A 23,312-nucleotide genomic window follows, 5' to 3' on the forward strand; every position below is an offset into this window, starting at 1 on the left:
ATACCTTACGGATTACAATGGAGTGTAATTTGATGTTTTGGTCACATAAACATTAGGATGCATTGGATATAATCATCTGTAATCATGGAGGTCTGAATTTAATTACCCTCGCCAAAACAATTGAGCTTAAGACTAACGTGTCAGCTGTGTCATGTCAGATGTTGAGTAGCGTTTGTAAAAATGTCTAGACTTGACCGTGTTATCCTCCGTATATATATGGAGAAAAAAAAGTCAGATCTGTGCTTCATATTTTTGATCAACGGACATCCACTAAGACTGAACAAAGTTTGGGAATATGAGTTAAAGTTTCCAAATGATACAGTTTTCCAAATGTATCATTTAGCAATATTCACCAAAGCCACAAAATGACTCAGTCTCCAGGGACATGGTATAAAGGACATCACTCCCCAGCAGCTATGACCAAATTTACTTTCCATTATCCTTGAGTTCCTTTGTGCGCATGTCATATAGTCTCAGATCTGTTAATACTATCATAGATATTTGGCCCCGGGCGTTGGTGTATCTGCAGACGGAGCTGGGAATTGCGTTGAGAAAGTATGTTTTTTTTTTCAATTGTGGTGCTACATAGACAGGCTTGGTTAGAACATTTGGAAGTATATTTCATGGGTATTCAATGTAAGTTTTAATAATTCACTGGATAAAGACAGCTGTCTTAAGCTACCATTGTTAGCCATCTCTAATTAGCCTACGTACTACCTGGACTGTTGAATATCTTTGTTTCTGTTCGTTGGAGATATTCATATTATTTATATAACAGTGTTGCACTAGCTGCAGATGGATGTCTAAAACACTTGGAGGGTGGGATGTGCATGTCCATGATCCAAAATGATCAAATCATAATGGGTTTGGGTTTTTAAAAGGAAACATCCCAGATTCTTTATGCATGAGAGAAGTCCAAAGAGGGAAAGGTTCAGGAAAACAATCTGTTTTGAGTGTGGGACTTTTCTTAGTTTGTGCGAGATAGAATGACGCATCAGTGTCATTAGTTGAAGACTGCAGCCCTGTTGAACTGAGTGGAAGTGGAGAGGTTGAAGACTGCAGCCCTGTTGAACTGAAGTGGAGAGAAAAGGCTGTCAAACAAGTGAGAAATCACAGGTAGTGTTATAATTCAGAAAGACAATGAAGAGGACGACAGGGAAAATCAGTCCATGTGGTGGCTCAGTCTCCTGTGATGTGGTGTGGTGAAGGCAAAATCAACTCCATGATGTAATATGCAGTTAGATGTGTTGTACTTCACTGTTTAGTTCTGTCTCTGTTATTGATGGAATCTTATTTTTGTTAATGATGCTCTGAAGTATACGACAACGGTAGGACCTCAGATTTATTCCTCTACCCTGGCCCTTAACGGAGTTCTCTATTAATCCCTAGGCTCCTGTCAGGTCAGGTCACTGGAGTTCATCTTGACAAAGCTCTGGATCATGGCCCTACTAAAATACGCAACCAACATAAATTTTCCCACCTGACAGCCAGCCAGCTTTCTTGGGGTTCTTTTACTTGAGATTGTAGTTTTCCCAGAGTCACAGACAAACACAAAATGTTTATACACACCATTAGTAACAATGACTGAAGCATCAATCACCAACCATATGTTTTCAAAGTTTTTGGAGATATCTGCAGGATGTTTGAACTTCGAGGCCTAGATCTCTAACTACAGTTTCACAACATCCCATCATTCACTGTGAGCAGGTATACTGCTGGCTGCCAGACAGGGCAGAGGACACAGTTAGGTGGATTCCAGGTTAATCTCAGGGTGAAGGTGATATGGAATTAGGCCTCAGTACTTAACAATAGTTACACACTGTGTCCCCAGAGGAGAATTCATGGCGACCACACGGGTGTGACCACGGCATTAACACCCACCAACGTCATTCTGACTTAATATTCCTCACGTTTGGATTATTTAAGTGAAAGTAGTGTTTCTTTTAAATAGAAAGACCATCTGATGTGGGTGATTTTGATGTGAAGTGTGACATTTTGATAATGCAGTTAAGGAGTGGATCCACATTGCACACTGCCATCAGTGCAGCTTGTCTGGAGTCAGTTAGCAGGTAAAGCACAACAGCAGAGTTATGGAAGTCATTAAAATACTTTTAGAACATGTGGACACTTGTTTATATTTCCACCCAGGCTGAGAGGACGGAGATCTGCCAGGACTGTCCTCTCAGTCATTAGGTGAGTGAGAGAAAAGCAGGATGTGACAGAAGAAGGAGACAGCTGAGGGGAAGAAGGCGGGGAGAAGTGAAGCCGAAGACAAATGGGTGGAACCGAGGAACGGACTGAAACAGAAGTAGAAGTTGTTGGAACAAAGTAAATGTGGGATTTAGGTTTTATTGGAGAAGCTGACAACATTCACCAGGATCGCACAGTTTCACAGGTCATGGCTGAGGTTTCAGTCAGCTGTGACATCACAGCGGGTTAGGGATGGATGGATTCACATGGCTGCTGTACATGACAGAATGACAGAGATTGATTTAATTTCCTCAGCCAATTATGACAAAGGCGTTTCATAATCATCACAGTTTTAAAGAAAAGCTGTGACAGTGGACGTCTAGTAGTCCAGATTCATTGTAAGATAAATATAAAACAAAATAAAATGCTTATTTCTAAAACAAAAACCTCAGACGCTGCAGGACATCAAAGTAGAATCTCCTCTGAATGTGAAGGCTTTAGATGGCATCATGGAAAATGAATTCCTCCATTTTCAATACACAATGACTGCCCACCATCTAGACATAAATCTTCATGCCTCTGTGGAAAATGTGGAAAAATCTTTCATGTTTTTTTTTTGTATCTTACTTTCATGAACTGCTTTGACAGTGGGCGTTTTTTAAATTGGTTTAACAGAAGAAGGAAAAAGAAGAATGGAGGGAATATTGGTGTGGAGTGGTTTCCCAGACAAGCAAATATGAACGTGGTCCTTTTTATGGAGACGACACATTACAGACAAAAGAATTCTAACGTTGTATGGCAGCTGAATGGGACAAACCAGAAATCCATTAGACGCCTCAAAGTCCATAATCCATAGACTCTCAGACCTCTGTGTTTGTCTTGAGATGATAATCAACTAGTTCAGTGATTCTGAAGTGTGGGGCGGGGCCTCACTGGTGGGGAATGGAGACATGATAGCTTATTGATTATCAAATAAAGATTCCTGGAAGTGTTTTCTCTAACAACTATTTATTAAGATGAATATCAACAAATGTAGCAGTTTTTTTCTTGTTAGCAGATTCTCATTAATTCTGTTTAAAATTTAAGCCTTGCTGCCGACAGTTGGCCCACATAAAGAAAAAATCCAATAGTGCATATCGTGTCTGAGCTGATGCTGATTCACGAGCTGTAGTTTCCTATAGCCAGTAGTCTGTAGGAGTTTTCGAAGAATTAACGTTGGAGTAATCATTATCCCAGAGGGGGGAAAGATCAGACTTCCCAAGTCTGAAGGTTGAAAACATAATCCCTTGATCTTTATGATCTGCCCACAGTTGTATAATCTTTCCTGTTTTCTTTTCCCTACCTTTGCAGAGGCCTCTCTTTTCACAGTGACTTTGTGAAATCCCATGTGTCCTAAAACAGCACTAGCATGTGTGTTTGTCCACAAAATAATATTTCTTTCAAAGAGCATATTAAATAAAAGTTACAGAGTGACACTGTATGCCAAGTCTTAGACCCTGAAACCCAACTGTGATCACCAGACTCAAAAACAAATTACACCTATTTATCTGCTGATACTTGCTGATAGTTGCCCACAAAGTCTGTCTCTATCTCTGAAATGTCTAGAAAATCGTAAATTTTAGCCTTAGCAGATCTATACTTATCAATGCAACAACTGTCCTAGACATGACCTCAAGACGTTGAAACAATGTAGCCTATCATAAAAATTATATAATAAAAAGAACATTTAATAAGTTCAGTGGATTTAGTGTTTTCAAAAATGTCAGTGCTCAGCTGTGGTGGTTGACACTTGAATTACCTTTACAGATTTACAGATTGCATCACTTGGCCTTGCTGGTGTCTCTGGGCCAAGTGAAGCATTGCTTGTCAGGAACAATAACTAAACAGAATAATAGGCAGCTTGTGTTTGCTCTGGTGAATCAGTAGGAACTGGAAGGATGTGTGAGGAAACAGCTGGACCTGCCTGGAAAATGTACACAATAAAAATAGTTGAAAAAGATGGTTCATCTCTTTCATTTATGTACAACACCTGTATCTATATGACTGACAGAAGCATGTGAGCTATCAGCACCAACGTCAGGCCTTCAGAGTAATACACAGCTGAGACCTTTTCTTGTACTACTTTTGTAGTATTGATTAGACACCATAATAGTCTGAACTTGAAAATACCCCAGTTGATGGTAAACAAACACTGTGACCCCTAGTCTGAGGTAATTACCACAGTTTATGCCAACGCACATAGCGATAAATTTGACATTTAACTTATGACTTTTCAGATTACAACTTATCCCACAGTACAGGTACTAACACTGTAGGCGTTGATTTGTTGGTACCATAGAAGTGATACAGTGTGTTGTGTCTGACATGTTCTAACATAAATATGTCATTTACAGCTGCACAGCTGTAAATCTGGCCCAGAAATGCTGAACTACACTCCAGGATAATGATTTATGAACCAGTCTAATGCATTTTATATATTTTTTTTACACTGTTTAAAAGGATGGAATTGTAACTCTGATACTGGCAGCTGTCACATTTTTAGATGTCTCTAAAAGTCTGCATTTCTTTCTATTTCGTCCATGCTCTTTGCCAAAATGAAAAGACCTGCTGTTTTCCATCATTTTACACTTTTATTTTTGTGGAACATTTGTCTGAGTTTTTCTAACCTAAGTCAAACAGATAGTGTGTTCTGTCAGGTGTGAGACTGGATAACAGTTTACACTGTCTCTGTATTTGATTTAAAGAACAATCCACTAACAAATACCTGACTAATGTTTCCTGGTGCACTGAACTTACCAACTTTTCCTTTTTTCTCCTTTTTGTTAGCACAGTCGAGCTAAGCATGTGACTAAATCCAGCCATACTGAGAAAGCCGATGTCTTCATCAGATTACAGAATGATTCATGATATAATCAATTATTTCTTCTTTCTATAAATATGTGCAGATACTTTGTAAAACTTTTTACACACATCCATCATGAAGAGTGAAACAAAAAAACTTGGGTAAATTAGAAAAGAGTGCTTGATAAAGAGGGGAAAGGTCATTTGCTGTGAGACGAACTGGAACCTTGTTATCTTCTTTGGTGGTCTAATTACCATTGAAGCCCTTGACCGTCATTGATGCAGGAGAGATAGAGATAATTGCCCTCATGCAGATACACGAGGGTCCATGCATTTACGGATTTCAATATTGAAAACTTCACAAACATAGTTAAACATAGTTCATACCAAAGGATTTTCAATAACCGACAATTGATCAGTGGCCAGGATAATGAACATACAGCGCACACTACTGAGTACACTGAACTGTCACACACTTGATTTTAACAAAGCATTTTTTTTCTTTTTGGCTCTAAGCCCCCTTGTCCCACTGCTGGTTACCACATCCTGGCAGGAAGCTTTTCCTTCCTTCACGTGTTTAAACGACCACAAAATAAGTGATAAGGAGGCAGATGACAACACAGAGCATCAGTTGTGGGTTAACTTTCCCTAAATTCAACCACAGTGTTTATTTTGAAGCAGAACAGTTGTAATACGGCTGAAGTCAAAGATCAGACACTCATTTACACTGTTTGTAAATTGCTACCCAAGCTTTATAGTGATAGAGCTTGTCAGCATTGAATGATGTCTCAGTGGACAGGCGTTAAAAGAGACGTCTCAGGTCTCCATGTTATCCTCTCGTCCACTTCCTACCTAATGTAATTTTGCTCTGCTTGTTGCCTATGTTACAAGGCTTAACATAACGGCACTTTTTCCCTCCACGCTGTGACGTGCAACAAGACAAGCTGATTAAAGACAGACAAAACACATCTGTTTCCATCACTTTCCATCGGTCTGTAGTTAATTTCTGTTTTGTATTCCCAATTGTTTACAATGCACATAATCTTTTACCACAGAAGACTTTGTATTGCCTCCATGCAAATAATGCTGACAACAAAAAAGAACCCCCCAAAAACAGGAAGTCTCATTTGCTTGACCTTCTGATAATCTGATCAGTTGCTGTGATTTCTGTTTTTCCATGATGCTTTGTATGCATGTGTTGTCACAACCCGTTCAGTGCGGCGGTTCCGGAAACACACTCCCACCAAACGGTCTCTTTTCCCTCTGGCCTGACAGCTTGTCGTTGAGTGGTCAGATACGATAGAAAAGGTCAAAGCACAGCATAGTGACAGTGACTCTTTGAGAGGAACTCTGCCTGTTTCTCATCCTGTTGTGGAACAGACATGCTGAGATTCCATTTCAAACACAACAAGTCCTCATCATAGGAGCCCTGGCCAAAGACCAGTTTGTGAATGTGACCCTTTTGATTCTTGGGCCACATCGGATCGTGCTTAGTCTGAGGCCAGAAGGCATTCTGTTCACTGAGCAGCACAACACTGACAGCTTTATTATGGGAGTCTAATAGATCGGACAGTGTTTTACTGTTGAGCCTTTAATGCCAGACCTGGTAGCCCATACTGGACCTAAATACGAGTTCAGAGCACATGGGATCAAATGTCTGTAAAAGTATCTGACCTACTTCTCTGTGCTCACCCTGCCTATCATCTGGGAATGTTTGTGCAGCACCTTATCAGTAGCTGTTAGTGACACTCACTGCACTCAAGCTGCAATGATGCAAAAAGGTACAGTGAAAAATCCTAGTTTCAAAACAGACAATTCTTTTCACAGAACTGCGGCAAAGGCTTAACTGTTGAAAAAAGTTCGGGTTTTGGTTTAGTTTGTTTAGCAAATTCAAGACATGGCTTTATTAAGAGTAGATAAGTAGATTTATTTCACAAAATCTTGTGACTTTGAGAATAAGTCTATGGGCGATGGCAACGGCAAATGGAACATCAGCAGAATAAGTCTATGGGCGATGGCAACGGCTAATGGAACATCAGCATAATGGAAAAGTAATGGAAAAGTGTATTTCCCAGCATTGAGAATTTATTTTAATTAAAAAAAAAATCTTCCTAATGTTGATGTCCATTTAGGGGCCACATGTGGGCCTCTTCTACCTTGATTGATCTTGGATGTTGCTAAGGCTCTGTAATGCTTCGAAGGCCCCACTCTGATACATAGCTATTGTTGGTATGTTTCTTCTTTGGGTCTACAGCTCTAAGGTGATTAAAAGGCCTCTGGGGGGGCTGACTGATGTGTGGTCGTTTTAGGTTGAGGCCCTGACCTGTGGTGAAACAAAATAAAAGGCCTCTGGCATCCTGGTAGGACAAGGTGGTTTCACAAGCTTTTCGCCAACTTTAAAAATATAGTTCTAATTAGTTTAAATACTCTGTGATCTGAAGCTTCAATGATTATTTTAAGATTTCAAAAATTATATAAAGGGTTTAAATAGTAACATATGAAAAAAGTCAAACTTTTTCCAGTCTCTGTGATCCTTCTGTTCAAATCTCAACTATCAGTACGACGAGGCATGTGTAAAATAAACCATATGTGATTGTCAAATCCAATATTCTCTGTAATGGCCTTCATGACCGCCTTCATCTTTGTTCTTTTTTCTTCTCTTGTTTTTTTTTTTGTCTTGCTTTCTCTGTTTCTTCTCTGCTGGGGTGGGGTCACTGCATGCACAGACTGTTTGTTTGAAGTTGCTATGGAAACTTGTGCAAGAGAGTGACTGTTTCTGTGCACATGGCCGTGCATGTGCTTGCGATGGACTTGCAGTTCTGCTTCATGCATAATGACATCATCCACACACACACACACACACACACACACACACACAGACCTTGACATATCGAATCCGTCTGCTTCCTTGGATTGTGTAATGGATAGTCCACAAACACACACCAGTTGTGTAGCTGACGCCCCTACAGTGGTTGTGTGTTGTTGCTGGACCTAAGACTAGTCTGTGGGACCCATTTTGTCATCCACAATAGAGAAACTCCATTTTATGCAGAGGGTGTTCACTTGAATGCTCAAATTTTAAATCATTAATTAAAGTTGAAAATATGAATTTATTTCCAGCGATCGCCAGTTGTTGTGTCATTTTTGAGATGAAATAGCAGCTTTCAGTTGTTACAACTGTAGACCTGATGTCGCAAGAGCATTTGTTTACAATTAGTTTACTAATTGTCCAGAAAAATATGTTATTGATTGGAACTGACCAACAGCTTTACAGTGCATTGGCTTATTGCGGAATTACTTTACCATTTTCTGTTTGTTTCAGTTCTTTGAAGCAATACATTTTACAGGTATGTTAATGTGGTGTATGTTACCACTGTTGCCCTCCTTCATGGTGGCGCTTGTACTTGGACTACTGTATTGTCTACCTGTTTTCACATGCTTGTTTAACATACGCGGCAGCATTCAGGGAATGTGAGAAAAAATAAATAATAATAAACTAATGGAGATAAAGCTGTGTGTAAATCCACTTACAACTCCCTTTTCCGTAAAAAATATTTTCAGCTCTTTTACTTCCTTGTCTCGTTTCCAACGTTAACAGGTCCAAGCCCATTTTTAAGGTGGCTGGGCCGAGTAAGGAGTTAAAACCACCCTGCATAACTCCAACTGCATTGCTCAATAAATCCCCCATGATTGTCTTCACGTACTGAGATATAATTTACCTATTTGTTTCCACATGTCAGTTCATGCAAAGTGTCTGTTCACACTGGTGCAGACTAAGATTGAAGTGGAGAGATTGGCATGGAAACCATTTGCCTTGGAAATGAATCACACAGCCTTACAAAACCACAGTCTTACTTTATGGTGCGGTTTCCCATTTGGGTTTGTTAGTCATGGGGCCTCGAAAACAAATTGTCTTCTAGTATTGCTAGTATTCTTAGCATCTTAGATAATATTTTTCCTCTTTATAGAAAATTAAACATGTCACTCCTGTTGCTGAAATAGTGACACTGTGTGCCTTAGTGTTACAGGGTTCACTGCACAGAATACAGTATGTTAAAGGCTTTAGTTGGAAAATGACCTTTACATCCTCAACCTTTTAAATCCAGCCCTTAACATTCATTTAGAAAAAAGCATCCAGACTGTGAGTGCAGCTTTGTGTGCAGATGCATAGGGGATAACAGCCAATGTAGGAGCATCTGCATACCCCCCCCCCCCTCCCCATCCACCCCCAGCAGTAATCAGTGTTTGTGTCAGCCAGAGCTGTGAGATGATACGAGATAACACGTCAGGTATTTCACCCTGAAGCCAATTCAGCACACTAGTCTCTAAAGCTGAGCTGGGTAACTTCGAATGGTAAAGAACTGCCAGGCAGTGATGTCGTGGAGCAGCAGGTTACAGCAGCAACTAACAAAAGTTGATTGTTGTTGTTTGGTTAGTTGATGCAACGGTTGTCAGTGTCTATTATTTACTGGTGTAATTGATAGGTGATAAGCAACAGTTGTGTGTGCGTGCATACTGTGCATCTACTGTCAAAAAGACTTATATTCAGCCTATGCAGTGGATTTATGTGCATGTTGTTGTGAAACCCCTAAGGTGTTTCCATATACAAGCTGCTCTATTGTGAAAAAAGTAAACAAACTCATCCTGCTGACAGTACTGCGTGAACACTGTGTTGTAATAGTTGTTGTAACTGTTTTCTGTGAGTCATCTAAGCAACTGCAGGCTGTAGTGTAACGTGTGCTCCAGGGTGGTCACCATTTCTCCCCAAACAGTGACATAAGTATTCAAACGAGAACACATTCTGAACAAATATGATTGTTTCACTAAAATACACAAAACATGTCCACGATTCTTGAAACTGTTTGTGCTCAGTGTTTGAACATTTTTATTATTGTCTTAAAGGTAGATAATAACCGATAATAACCTCTGCATCGAGGCCACCAAAGGCCACAGTCATAGAGGTTGGATGTTAAATGATTTTTTTTTTTTTTTGCAGTAAAATATATTTTATATACCAGTGGTTATCACTGGTTCACTCTTCCAGGTTCAACTCTTTGGTTTCGACTGCTGCCTTGCTTTGTCCTGCTGGTGAGAGCTGCTTACAGCAGTGTACAACAGCAAGAGTGGTCAGCTGCCATTGACTAGTTTTGGCTTTATTTCACCAGCTGTTGTGACTTTTTTAAAAAATGATTAAAATTGACCAAATATGTAAAGTATTTTTAAGTGTTTTACCAATTTCCTTTCATTAGGACTGATGACAGTAATTGTCAACAGTTTGTGTTACTTGTTGAATATTACTGCATTACTCTGGCCCTTGTCAGGTGCGTCATTCCGTGTTAATTGAAGTAGTAGAACCTGTGTGAAGTCGGTGACGTCTCACATTCGCTGTGCGTGAAGATCAGCGGCAGCTTTTAAGTTACACGTAGAGTAGCTCTCAGATGAAAGTGAGTGATCTCCCCTTCACAGCTTCATTTCAGGAGCATTGGCCTTGGACTCACAGCTACAAAGAGCCTTTTTGTCTCCTACACTTTTGCGTGAGTCTCAGTGCATTTGCTTTCAAATCAGCGTTCCCATGTAGAGCAGCTGATCCCGAGTCAAAGAACTTCTTATTCACTCAAAACCATACAACCTTAGTAAGTGAAGAACTTGCGAAGCACTACTAAATGACAACAGACCAGGATTCTCCGTCCAGCCAATACTGAACTTCAGGTCAGTTCTTCTTTTTTTGAGGCCATGTTTCTCGTTATTGTTTTTCGCTCATGTTTACTGAAGGTGTGGGGCGGATTCTGCTGTGAGCAGGGATTGTCAAAAGGTGTATGCAAGTGTTTGCACATGATGTTATCTGATATGTGGGATTGCGGTGGGTGTGACCATGCTGCACAGGTATTGTCTGTTCCCATTTAGAGAGGATGTGGTGTACCACCTGTAAACCTGTAAGCAGCCCAGTCAATATAAACAGACATCACACATTTATTAACAAGTCCAGGAAAATGTGCACCCCTCTGTATCCCCTGTCTTTTAACCCTTTACTCTTTGATATAACACAGAGGAAACGTAAAGAACTTTATAAAAATGTTAATACTAAACCTTCTGTGGAATGCTTTATACTGCATTCACAATGCAATTCCCACAAGAAGTTAAGGACTGCTAACGTCATAGCATTTCAGGTTGGTGTGTCTATGCTCAAACATGAGGATTGGAGCCTATTCGTAGATGACCCCTGTCTTATATTGTCTAAAATGTATTACATCGGAGTTCTCTTTCTACGGCACGACCTAATGCAATTTTCACTGTAAGTCTGAAGCAACACCAGATGCAGTTACTTTGCATCTGATGTTTGTAAAGATTAGTGAACATTGTCCCTGGTTATTGTTAAAAGGAATAACTATATTTTCTTATGAAATCCTGAATAAACCTCTTTGAACAGAGGAAGTCTCTTTTCCACCAGAACCTAAATTCCCACCATAAAAACACAGTGATTATTATGAATACGTTCTTTAAGCTAAGTTCAACATGACCTGAAATAGCACATCTGACCCAGGTCACAACTGGGTGGCAACTTCCCTTCAGTGCCCCTAGGTGTTGTTTCATCTGCTCTAGCAGAGGAAATGGAGTAATAATAACTTCTTAAAATACATACACAACATGCAGATATATACACACACACACACACACACACACAACCCTGCTGGTTTTCTTTTCCTTTTTTTCCACCTTAATCTTGAAGCCAAGGCAGACTTTCTTGGTCACACTTGACTTGATTTTTGTCTGTGGCAGCATAATTCCCAGTGAGAGACTTAGGAAGTCAACCTGGATGCGCCTGACTGTGTTAAACATTAGCTGTTGTCAAACACGGATTAGTGGCCACAAAGAATCACTTCCATGCAGGCATAAAACGAGACGGCTGTTAAGAGGCAGACGAGCCGTGGAGTGGCAGTTTTATGTTCAGTGGGCGTGTGCAGCATGTCTCTCTGTGTGTGTGTGTGTGTGTGTATGTGTGTGTTTACACCCGGTGACGTGATGTTTCCTTTAGGCTTCAGAAGTAAAGAAGACATAGTCCTTAACATACACTGTAACATCAGTGACCTCCAAACCAGAGACTGGTGATTTTTCTTGGCAATTTATCAACATATTCGGGGAAGTTGCAGCAGAAAAGCACGTACGTAATAAATTACCCTAAAAGATATAGAAGTGACATCTGTGGGTTTTTTTTTTTTGTAATTTATCAAATCGTATCAATACTTTATGAGAGTAATCGATACTCAATCAATACTCATGTGAGTATGGATATAGTGATTCCACAGATTTGATCATTTTCAGGATCGTTCCTCTGGCTATCATTTCCTCCAGATACATGTGGTGTTACTTTTCCACTGCCTTCTCCATTTTTAACATCTCCAGCAGCATTAGGTCAATTCAGAGTGCGTTTGTTTGTGACTGCGTTTATATAAAAATCACATTTATTTAATTGCAGTGTTTATCTATAATCTGTTTCTGGTACCGTTTTGCTTCCTAACCTTTGGCCACTAGTGTGTACATATGCCTGGGTTCCTGTTGTACAGCTTTAGGCTGCACACTAACTGTTCATTCTACCTGTTATCATATACACACAGCATATGCTGATAAAGATGAAGTCGTCTGGTTCTGTAGGCAAGTCAGTATCTAAACCAAACATTCTTGTCCTGTATTCTCATGACATGATTGCACTACCTGCCTGAACAGGTGTAACACATCAACATCATAACAGAACAAGAAAACATTCACTACTGTTTCAAAGCTTTAGCTCTAGGGTAAAAAAGAGCTTTCGTTTTGAAAGTCACTTCATGTTAAAGTTTCACTTTGAACAACTTCACTCCAGTGCAGATCACACACAGGTGTGTTAACGTTCTTTATGTCGATTAAAACCGAACTGATCTGTGCTTTCTGGCTTAAAGTCCTCGTCAGTTAAAACCAGTGTATAATCTCGTATAAATTAAAGGTTAATTGTTAACACTTTTAATACACGGTTTGAATGTTAATATTTATCTAGACAGTTTAATGACTGTGTGACTGAACCTGAACAGGCAGTCAGCACACATTCTCCTGGTTTTATAGCCAACCATTTTGTACCTGAGGTTGAGATCAGGAGAGGAAGCCACACTCACAAGGTGAAGTTAACATACAGTATCAGCCACAAACTCCTTCAGAACAGCATTTGAAACACCGTCATCCAGTACATGTTTTACAACGTTTAGACAAGTAACGCAACCCGTTTCAGCGCTCAGTTGATAGATGCAGATTATACCGATTGCACAAGGTTTTATTTGAAAGTTGTTGAAATGAAGAGAGAACCTGTGAGTTGCAGTTTGTGGGAAATGTTTAAAAATGTTGCTGTTCTATTATGTTTATGCTACCAAAAACAAAGTAGCTAATGTTGCATTTCTGGTGGCAAAGAATTGTTACTGAAGGAAAAAAAGTATTTTTTTAAGACATTATCAAACCACCTAAATACATTACACAGATTTGATGAGGCCATCTGTCCATCGTCCACTTTTGTGTTAGCATGACGTTGTGTTGTTGTAAGCCTGGTTGATAAGCTGTAAAACCATAGCATTTTTAGTGTTCCCTCTTTTTAAAATCTGTCTTCCTTTCCTAATTTTTAGTTAGTTCTAACCCGTTTGTTGGTTGTTTATTATGGGTTTCATTGACTCAGTGACGGCCCAGCAGGAGTGAGGCTGACCGTTGAATTATGACATTTCGATTTGAAACTCATTCCATCAGTGTCGTCTGGTATTGAGAGCATGTGATATTAGAGTTCATCCCAGAGCATGACAGCTCTCATTCTGAGTGGCTGAACTCTGGCTGCGTGGACAGACTGGATGCAGTTACATGGCTGCCAGCCAAACTAATAAGCACTGACCTTTACTACAGTCACCCTGAGGGGATACCAGCAAGGCAAGGGGGGTGTGGACCAGAAACATAAAATGAGAAGAGAGGACTGTGGAATGTGGGAGAGAGTGAGTAGAAAGTGAATGAATGAGAGGAGCTAATGGGAATGAGCCAAAAGGTAGAGTGAAAAAGAGAGGGAACGAGGGAAGGAATAGGCAGGGAGGAGGAGGGATTAGTGTGTGAGCCTTTCCTCTGATTGGTCCAGCAGCCTGTGTCTCTGTGTGCGTGTGTGTGTGTGCTCCTAGCTAAGGGGCGGGGGATTAAGGCTGTGTCACGTGGTCCCTTTAGCTTCTCAACAACACACACACACACACACACACACACACACACTGTCATTCGGTGTGAGCGCTCTCTCACACAGCACACAAATACACACACTTCCTTGCAAACTGTATACACTCACAGCTGTTGCTACTTCTCTCGCCGTTGAACACTGGAGCAGTCAAGAAAAGAAGCACGAAGGAATCCAGTGTCTCCTGGAGAATCTGGACAAACAAGTAGATGGACTGGTTCTCTGTGATTACTGCCTGACTCTCATTGTGTTTCTTTGGTGTCCTGCGCTCTGACTGCCTTGTTTTCCCCGGCTCCTCTCTGAGAGTCACAGTTGGAATTTGGGACAGCAGTGGGCAGACCTACAGAGTAACAGAGACATGTGTTCTTCCTCATTTACCTACTACTACTGCGTTCTCTCTCTCATTCACTGACCAAGGAGGATACAACACCAGGTTGGTTGGACATTGCTTCATTATTTTTATATTTTGTATGTCTTGTGTTTATGTTGCTTCTTTACTGCAGAGCATCTTTTGGAAATTTGATTCTCATGATAAGGTTTAATTGAGATATTTTTTCTTCATTTCAGAAGACAGATTCTTATTTATTGAAAAAGATTTTTTAATCAATTTCCGCATTTTTAAAAAATGTAACAATGGACTGTAATCCTGAAAATTGGGATGTTCTCTTTGGGGAATTCCATGAGTGAGTTGTCCACCGCAAGCACACACACTCACTCACACACACTCTTGCCCTGTAAACACCCTCGGCAGTAACAGTGCCGTGTGTGAGCTGCGCAGAAGATTAGCTGTGGCTATTATCTCTAATGTACACAACTCTATCGGCTGTGTGTAGGGCCAGATATGTGTGAGATCCAGGAGTAGAAGCTGCAGTGTGCAGTGAGAGGTATGTTCAGATAAGGGTTTTTTTGTTTGTTTTTTTGCTGTAACCTGTACAGGAACCAGCTGCTGCTCTGACACAGAGCTACACAACAAACCCCAGAGACCTTAATCAGATGATTCTACGAGTCAGTAACAGACCAACCGTAGTCTTTGGAAATTTGCTGAGCCCCAGGAGAATAAGTCTTTTCCAGTCTGACAGTAAAGCCACTGGATCATCTGTAATCTGCTAAGCATTTGGCTCCTATTTCACTCTTAGATCTGTCATGCAGTCATGTTTGGACACGTACACAACCACTCCTGGTGTTTGTGCCTGAGTCGCTCTCTCAGGCTGTACACTGGATTTGTGCATGTGTGCTCAGGCTGCCAGTGACGGTGTGTGCATGTGTATTTATGTGGATATAATTAGACCTCATACACATTCTTTCCTGGTATTGTTGGTGATGGTGGTTGAAATACAACCTAAAAAGATGTTTGCCTATTTTTAGGGAAGGCGGTTTATAGAGATTCAAGCGTCCACACTTTGCAACTTCCTAAGGTCAAGTATGTGTTTGAAGGGTTGGCTGTCGCAGGTTGGTGGGTGGCTCCTCAGGTGCCGTCATTCATTTGCTGTCTTAATTAGCATGAATGACCTTTTTTGTTTGGCCTGTTTTGAAATGTTTGCTTGTTCTGATGAAAACACTTTGTAAGTGAAAGAAACGTAGGCTGATGAGGAATCATACAGGAGTTAATGCAGCAACAGGTGCATGAGCATAACATGGTTTTCCGGATCAGTCAGGAGAAGAGGGAAAGCTGGTTGTCTCCTGAGCTGATGTCCATTTAGTGTGTCCATCCTGTGATGATAAGGTAAAGGACCTGACATATTCTTGTCATTTCTGACAAGATGATAACAAATGTAAAAATGGAACATTTAAGAAAGAAATAATGTCATTAAACCAGTTCTCTAATTGTAAAGAAAAGTATATTGTATTTTATTTAATCATCAATGATTCTCTTAAAGTCCTCGTCAGGAACCCCCAGGGACCCAAACCACGTTAAAGACCTATTGGTTTATTGCTGTGATTGTGGTTTTACGGTGCTCTCTAAAAAAATGTGTTTATTGAGGAAAAAGTTTTCACTGACAGCTTCCCCACGTTGAAAACTGGCTCCTGTCTGCAGAGCTGGGAGAAATGAGGGGAGGGAGGTCAAAGGTTAGGAGGTTAGGCCCACCTTGCCTTAAGCAATATTCCCAGTCGATTATCTCCACTGAATGCACCGTGAATTCATTATCTGACACAGAATAATGGTTCTAAACTCAATGACAACACAGCAGCACTCTCCTTTTAAAGCACAACTCTGAAGGGCAACTGGTGCTGACATTTTCCATGCAGTCACTGCACTCAGTTGAGTCCTCCGGTCGGTGTAGTAAAATGTGTCTTATACCATTTAAATCAACCTTTTAACCCTTCCCACCGTTGACCTTTCTTTTCATGGCTGCATGAGAAGAGTGTATGATAAATTGGCCAGGACAGAGTTGATGGGGACACATGGTGGGGGCTGCTAAAGTTATGTGTTCTCTGACAAAGCTCCGGTTGGATATTAAACTGAAAGGCGTGGCCTGGAGATTGAAAGCGCGTGTGTGACTTTATTTTTGTGCAACTAAAGCTGGCTACGCACAATTTCATTCATTCAGAAAATTTCAGGCATGAGCTTCAGCTTTCACTTGCAACTGCTGTAAAGTTTTCCTTTTCTATTATTTCATGCCAGTCATTTAAGCCTTGAATACTTAGAAATACATTAAGAATAAAACAATAGCTCTGCATTGATCAGCAAATAAATGCCAAAAAAGGACATTTTAATCATGTTTTTTTTTTTTTACAGCAAAATTATCTGGTGGATTGCAGTTTGGTCTCTGGTTGCTACTCTGTTGGCAAAGTAGTGCGGTGAAGCACGGGGATTGGTTCAATATCATGTTACATAATTCTGTGCTGTCCATCTGTCTTCAAATAAAGAGCATTTTTTGGGGGGTTTGTTCATCTCATCAAAACAAAACACAGCTCTGGAATGAAGAACAGGTCGGCAACAGGAAGGTTTTGTGGTCTACCCCGTCATTTATATGTCCAGTCAGGACCAGGGTTACCAGTGTATTCAAGAACTTTACAAGAAGTCTGTAGAAGAAGTCAACGGTGTGTCCTAAAGTTAGTTAGTTGCAAAACTGTGGTCTGAACATTTCACAGCCGTGTTACAGGTCAGTTACTGTGAAACCTCATGATGTCATCATGAATTTCAAATATTCAATGAAGAAATGAATGTTTAAGTTGAGGCATTTAAACTTCAGCCAATCCAAGGTGAGGATTCATTTAGGGCCTCTAAACATGTTCTATGTTTGTTTGTTTCCAAGATGTCCTCTGGTTTGTAGAACTCCACTAGTCTTGGCCATCTTCTACTAGTGGCATTTGAAGTCAATGTGTAGCTTAGCTGCATACATCACACCGTCTGACCTCGGAAACTTTGCTGGCCAACACAATGCAAAGGGCTCAAACAGTTCAAAGGCAGCAGGAGGTCAGTGATTGGCAGTCATGTCTGCTCAGACCAGCAGGAGACCTTTCTAGAATTCTTTTATGCTGTCTTTGCTCCTCTTTGATTCCTTAAAGAGACACCATCTGGTAGAAATCCCATAAGTCCCACCTCTACTAATACACCACAAGCCTATTGTCCCCTGCTTCCACTCCACTACACATGATCCGGTACAATATGATATTTATTGTCCTGGAGATTTTCTTCATTTAAAGAACTGTGCGTGTCATGAGTTTGCTGTTTGTTTTTAAAAGATTTTAAAAAAACTTTGGAAACCTTATACCAGTGGCAAAACAAGAAGTGAATATTTATCTGCCTTACTTTGTAATACAAGGTTACTTTGTTCAAAGATGTCTTTAATCACTGATTGTGCCATTACACAAGCTTTAGCATGGACATATTGATACATTTATTTGCTTTCTCTTGGTACTGGCTGCACTCCTTGGCGTAAGAACAAGGAGTTTATTACATATTTACTGTAACACATGTCTACAGCCTGTCCTGAAAAGAAAACGTTTGTTACCGCTCCTGTCAAGCTTCTCCGCCCTGTTCTGTTTGGTCACAGTGGCCAAGTTTATGCCATTGTGTGACTGTGACAAGTGTCTGTGGAAGGAACTCTGAAGCTGGGATACTGCAGGAGCCAGTCATTCAATCGATCCAACTGTGATGGTTTCACCTACTGACCTTTGTTGTTGACCTTGATCACAGGAGAGTCTTTCTGGCCTCGGAGCACTGAGGCCTTGTAGTTTATATTACAGCTGCGTCATTGATAGGTACATTAAAATATCCTTTGACTCCTTTGTAAACATTTTGTGCTGTTTATTAGCATATAAATATTGAAGAGTTTTATTGGGGTTTTTCCTCCAGTGACATGACCTTCAAACTGACTGCCTGCCTCTCTGGATTTGTTTTTCTTAGGTGATAATTAGAGCAGCAAACGGAGAGTGATCACGTGAGGACAAACCGCCATGAGTGCAAACAACCATCAGGGGGTGGCGGTGACCCCTCCCTTTTCACCTGGAGGAAGCACCAAGGAGCGCTACTTTGACCGGGTCAATGTTAATGATCCTGAGTACATAAGGAACAGGAACATGTCACCTGACCTTCGACAGGACTTCAATGTTCTGGAACAGAAGAAACGTGTTACACAGATACTCCAGAGTCCTGTAAGTTTTCCTTTCTCTTATTTATCACATTATAGTTTCAAAGGTGTGTGAGTGGGACTAATTCACCAGGACCATGATGTGTTAGTCAATAGGCCGATTGACAACAATATTGATTAGTCAGCTCAAGGAGCTGATAAGCTAAATATCTATAGAACATTGAACATGAACTTTCATGAGGAAAGTTGTTTGTGTTGGTACTTTTTAGCCACCATATGTCTCGATCCTATACTCTAAACCCAAATATGCAACGTAATTTTGTGCAACATGCAGTGAACAGCAGCAATTTCACCTTAGCAACAGAAGGCTGCAGCATACTGGAGGAAAGAAAATAGTTTTAATGCAGCATACTGGAGGAAAGAAAATAGTATTAAATTGATATCAGAATCAGCAGATACTCCAAGTTTCAGTATCGGACCTGAAAAAGTTTTATCGAGCAATCCCATATATACAGGCACTGTATCTCAGATACTAGCTGTGTATTTGTGTTATATTATACCTTTTTAAAAACCCACCTGACTATTCATGTCAGTCTGACCATATCATTACGCCGTCTTCACTACACAGTCACTACAGAACAGGAAGTACATCATTATTAAGGTTATAAGAGAAAAAATCAATAGTATGATATATGTCCACTATAACTGGAGCGTTGGTGTGAAGTTCAGTTAGAGTTGAATTCTAACCCACTAAACACTTGGTGAACTTTTCACCTTACTGACTGAGTTAGTGGAGTTGGTTCCCACTTTCCTTTTTCATCAGTTATTATTCTGCAAGTGAGCGATTACTTAAAAAAAAAAAACCACAACAGTGAGTGCATCACATGAACTGCTGTGTTTTTCTGCCCGTGTTGATGTTGTGACACTGACCACAGAATCCCCAGAGGCAGCTGCCCTCTAACACCCTAATATAACCACCAGCTACCACGCCCTGGCTCAGATTCTGTGCCCTCCACACCAGTCATTCTGTTGCTGGTTTAGATTCTGCTGAAGTAAACAACTTTGTAAGCTGAGGTAAAATTTCAGCAAACAATTTAAAACGTCCTTCCAAACACTTTATTTTTAAAAAATAAAACAGTGTGTTTTAAAGCACTGTATGGAATACTGTGAAGTTGACAGTTACAGTCAAAGGATGTTGGATTCTGCCAAGGCAGCGGACATTATGAATGAATGTTCCTCAAATGTACAGTATTCCAAGTCTGGATGTGTTTCTGTCTGTGATTGATACTAGGCAGTGGTTGCTCTGTGGTTTGGCCCTTTTCTTTTTTTAGTTTTAAATGTGATCCACATTCTGCACATGCCCACTGTGGTTTTCTTGGCACACAATGTTTTGTCCCAGATGTCTGGAAGGGCAGGAGCACAGTGCTGCTGATGCAGGTTTTCACTTGATACGGTGTGTCTCCGTGCATACGTGCGTTAGCCTGTCCTCGTCTGTGCGAGTGATTAGCTCCGACCGGTGCAGTTAGAGGGGACTAAATGAAGGAGCAGCTCTAAGGACCGTTCTCAACACAGACTGCAGACTCTGCCAAGTCCTCCCTGCCGTCTGGGTCCAACCATCACTGGTATGTTTTGCGGTGTGTCAGTCTGGCACAGCTGGCTTCAGTTTGTCCTCACTTGGCTAGCTGAATTAAAGCACAGGCAGTTGTATGAGAAAGTTGTTTCACACCGGCTCACTTCCTGTTTGGTACCTGTCTGCCTGTTAGCCTGTGTTTGTGACCTGGAACTTTTTGGATGACATTTAAAAAAATATACAATGTAAACCAAATATATGTAAAAATAACTTTTCATCAAAATAATAATGATTTGACTAGAATATTTCTTGTGCAACAGTGTACATTGTCATCACTTGGTGTGTTGAAATTTCTAGTGTGGCTGCCGTCCTTAGAGACATTAGAATTGCACAAGCTGCAGATGGCTGCTTGACTTCTCGTTTCCAGGCAGTGATAACAGCACTGGAATAACGGAATGTCACTCTTGTCCAAAGTACTGTTTACACACACGACACATGACGCAGCAGCATTGTTTTTAAAAGCTTTGTTAAAGTATGTAGTGCAAACAAATGGCACGGGCTGCTGTTACTGCAGCAGTGTTTTTAAAAATGAGGAAAAAAAATACAAAGGGCTAATCTGGAAATTTTGACCAACCTTAAACCAATACTGATCCTGAGAATCTGATCAAGTCTTTGACTTACAGGAACAGACCTAGGAATGCAATCTAATGGGACACTAGCTCTGTTAATATATTATTAATATATATATATTAATATAGAAAATTGAAAAATGATTCGTTGACCTAACATGCTTGTTGTTCTGCCCTTGCTTTACCCACTGTCACACTGTGTCAAGTATGTAATTCATATTTAATGTGGTTTTGAACTGGGGCCAAACGTCTTTAGTTCCCAGTACCAGCCGGTAGCCTGTGGCCTACAGATGGTTTATCAGGACACTTGTCCTCGGAGCAGTGATTCACTCGTATTCAACTTCAATAACAACTCAGAGCACGTGTCACAGACTGTACATTAATACACGGGCGAATTCATCTTCTGTCATGTCTGTTTTTATCTCTGTGCCTCTTAACGTAATCTGTCTATAAGCACAGAAAATAAACTGCCATGTCCACAACTCTGCTGTGACCGCAGTGGTGTGGACTCCAGGCAGCTGTGGACTGCTTGGTTTCATCCACAGATTGGGAAACAACTGTTTGTTGAGAAGGTTAATGATCACCTACGCCGATCTTTCGTTTTATTTCAAAAACAACACACAGACACTTGGATCACCTACAGTTGGACCTTCTCACGAAGCAGTACCAACAGAGGAACATTTTATTCTGCCAATTAAATATAATATTTGAAATCAAACACATAAAACAAAACATATCGTGGAACATATTTAGCACAAAACTTCCTGATGAACAATTGTAATTTACGAGGTCGTAAATGCGTGTGACGTTTGTTTAGTCCTGTAGGGCTAACACCAACTGAACCAGATGAAACATGAAACAATGTATCAGATGTAGCCTGCATGTGTGCACCAACAAAGGTGTGTCCACGCCCTGAACAGACAATGGCAGAAAACACGTGTGAAGGTGCAGCGGCTACAGAACGTTTCAACCTCTTCGTATGTTTCACTGCCTTTCATACAAACACGAATCCTTATCATTGACATGTACTGGAGAAACTGTTGTGTTTATAGGAATTCTTTAACATAAATTAATACAAAATACATTACATGCAGGAAGTCCTCCATGACACCAAGCACTGACCTGAATTCTTGTTAAAATTTATAAGAGAGTGAGTTTTGTTTGTGGATCGTTTTCTGCATGTGTCTGTCCCTCCACTGCCATCAGGTTTAGCCCACATTTTCTGCAAGTTCTGCAGGTTCTGCCAAAGTACCCACATTTTCTGCAAGTTCTGCAGGTTGTGCCATACACAGCCGTCAAAACTCGATAAATGACGTAGCTTTGTTATTTTCTATTACTGCTTTTTGACTTGGCTACAGATAACTGCTGGTAGGAAGAAATTATATTTAATCTGAGGACAGAAATGTACAGAAACTCTAATTTTACTGTAGACTGCTATTTTGTCAACATATTGCAATTATAACTAGATATTTCTGCTGTAAATGAATCATATTCCTCATTTGTAGCTGTGGATTATCCATTCCTAAATACGAGAAAGAAAAAGATATTTTTTTAATTGGTGGTAAATTGGTGGAAAAGAAAAACAGATAACTGCAGTTAAATGTTTGTGTTTCACATCTGTTGTAATTTGTGACTAATCCAAATGATGGCAGTACTAATAAAGAAAAATGTCAAGAACTATTTCCAATAGTCTCACTCCAAACTCTAGCTTCATAGACTTGGTGGAGTTCAGTCATTATTGTGCATCTTGGCGGTGGATTGTAGAACATACAGAGAGTTACGTTCCAAACCAAAGTGAAGTCATTGTCCTCAACAATATTAATCAGTCTACAGTCGATCACTACTGTGTCGATCAGCTCATCAGCTGTAGACTGACTCAGTGAAGGTGAACTGACACGAGCCGATCCTCTGACCTGAGGTGGAAACCTCCGCTAACGCATGTGTGGTTTGTTATTATTTTGCATTATTTTCAATAGTCAATGTTGGTCAAAGTGGAGGCTCTAACAGTGGACTCAGGAAGTTGATGCTGTCTAAACACCGTGTTCCCAGCAGGGGGCCACATTACCACAGGTAATCTGAGGATAGATAAGCAATCAATAGCAGTGGTGGGCTTTCAGCCAACCACACACTGGACTCTTCCTCTTCGGTGGGACGTGGGGTTGATAAGGCAGCTCTACAGTGAAATCCCTGACTGAAGTTACCACCAAGTGCCTCCTGCTTCGCAGTAGATTTGAAGATGGATTTTATTCAACTTCTATAAACAAACTAATCTGTCAAGTTTGCTGCTTTGTTTCTCTGTGTTGGCTGATTGAGCTCTGCTGCTGTGG

At 40.5% G+C, this 23,312-nt stretch overlaps 1 protein-coding gene across 5 annotated transcripts in view; it reads left to right on the forward strand.

Annotated features, from left to right (window-relative positions):
* The window catches only part of add3a (adducin 3 (gamma) a), a 56,487-nt gene that overhangs the window by 14,986 nt on the left and 18,189 nt on the right, over window positions 1–23,312 (forward strand). For 3 of the 5 annotated variants that reach the window (XM_025058237.1, XM_025058235.1, XM_017035365.2), the window contains one exon: window positions 18,603–18,850. In XM_025058237.1, the coding sequence (XP_024914005.1) occupies window positions 18,653–18,850 (198 nt within the window). In that variant the 5' untranslated portion in view covers window positions 18,603–18,652. Of the gene's footprint in view, window positions 1–14,269; window positions 14,685–18,602; window positions 18,851–23,312 lie in introns of those variants that run through there. The other 2 variants (XM_025058234.1, XM_025058238.1) reach the window with 1 other exon arrangement.

Source organism: Cynoglossus semilaevis, chromosome 9 (assembly GCF_000523025.1).
Source record: "Cynoglossus semilaevis isolate Cse_v1.0 chromosome 9, Cse_v1.0, whole genome shotgun sequence".
NCBI lineage: Eukaryota > Metazoa > Chordata > Actinopteri > Pleuronectiformes > Cynoglossidae > Cynoglossus > Cynoglossus semilaevis.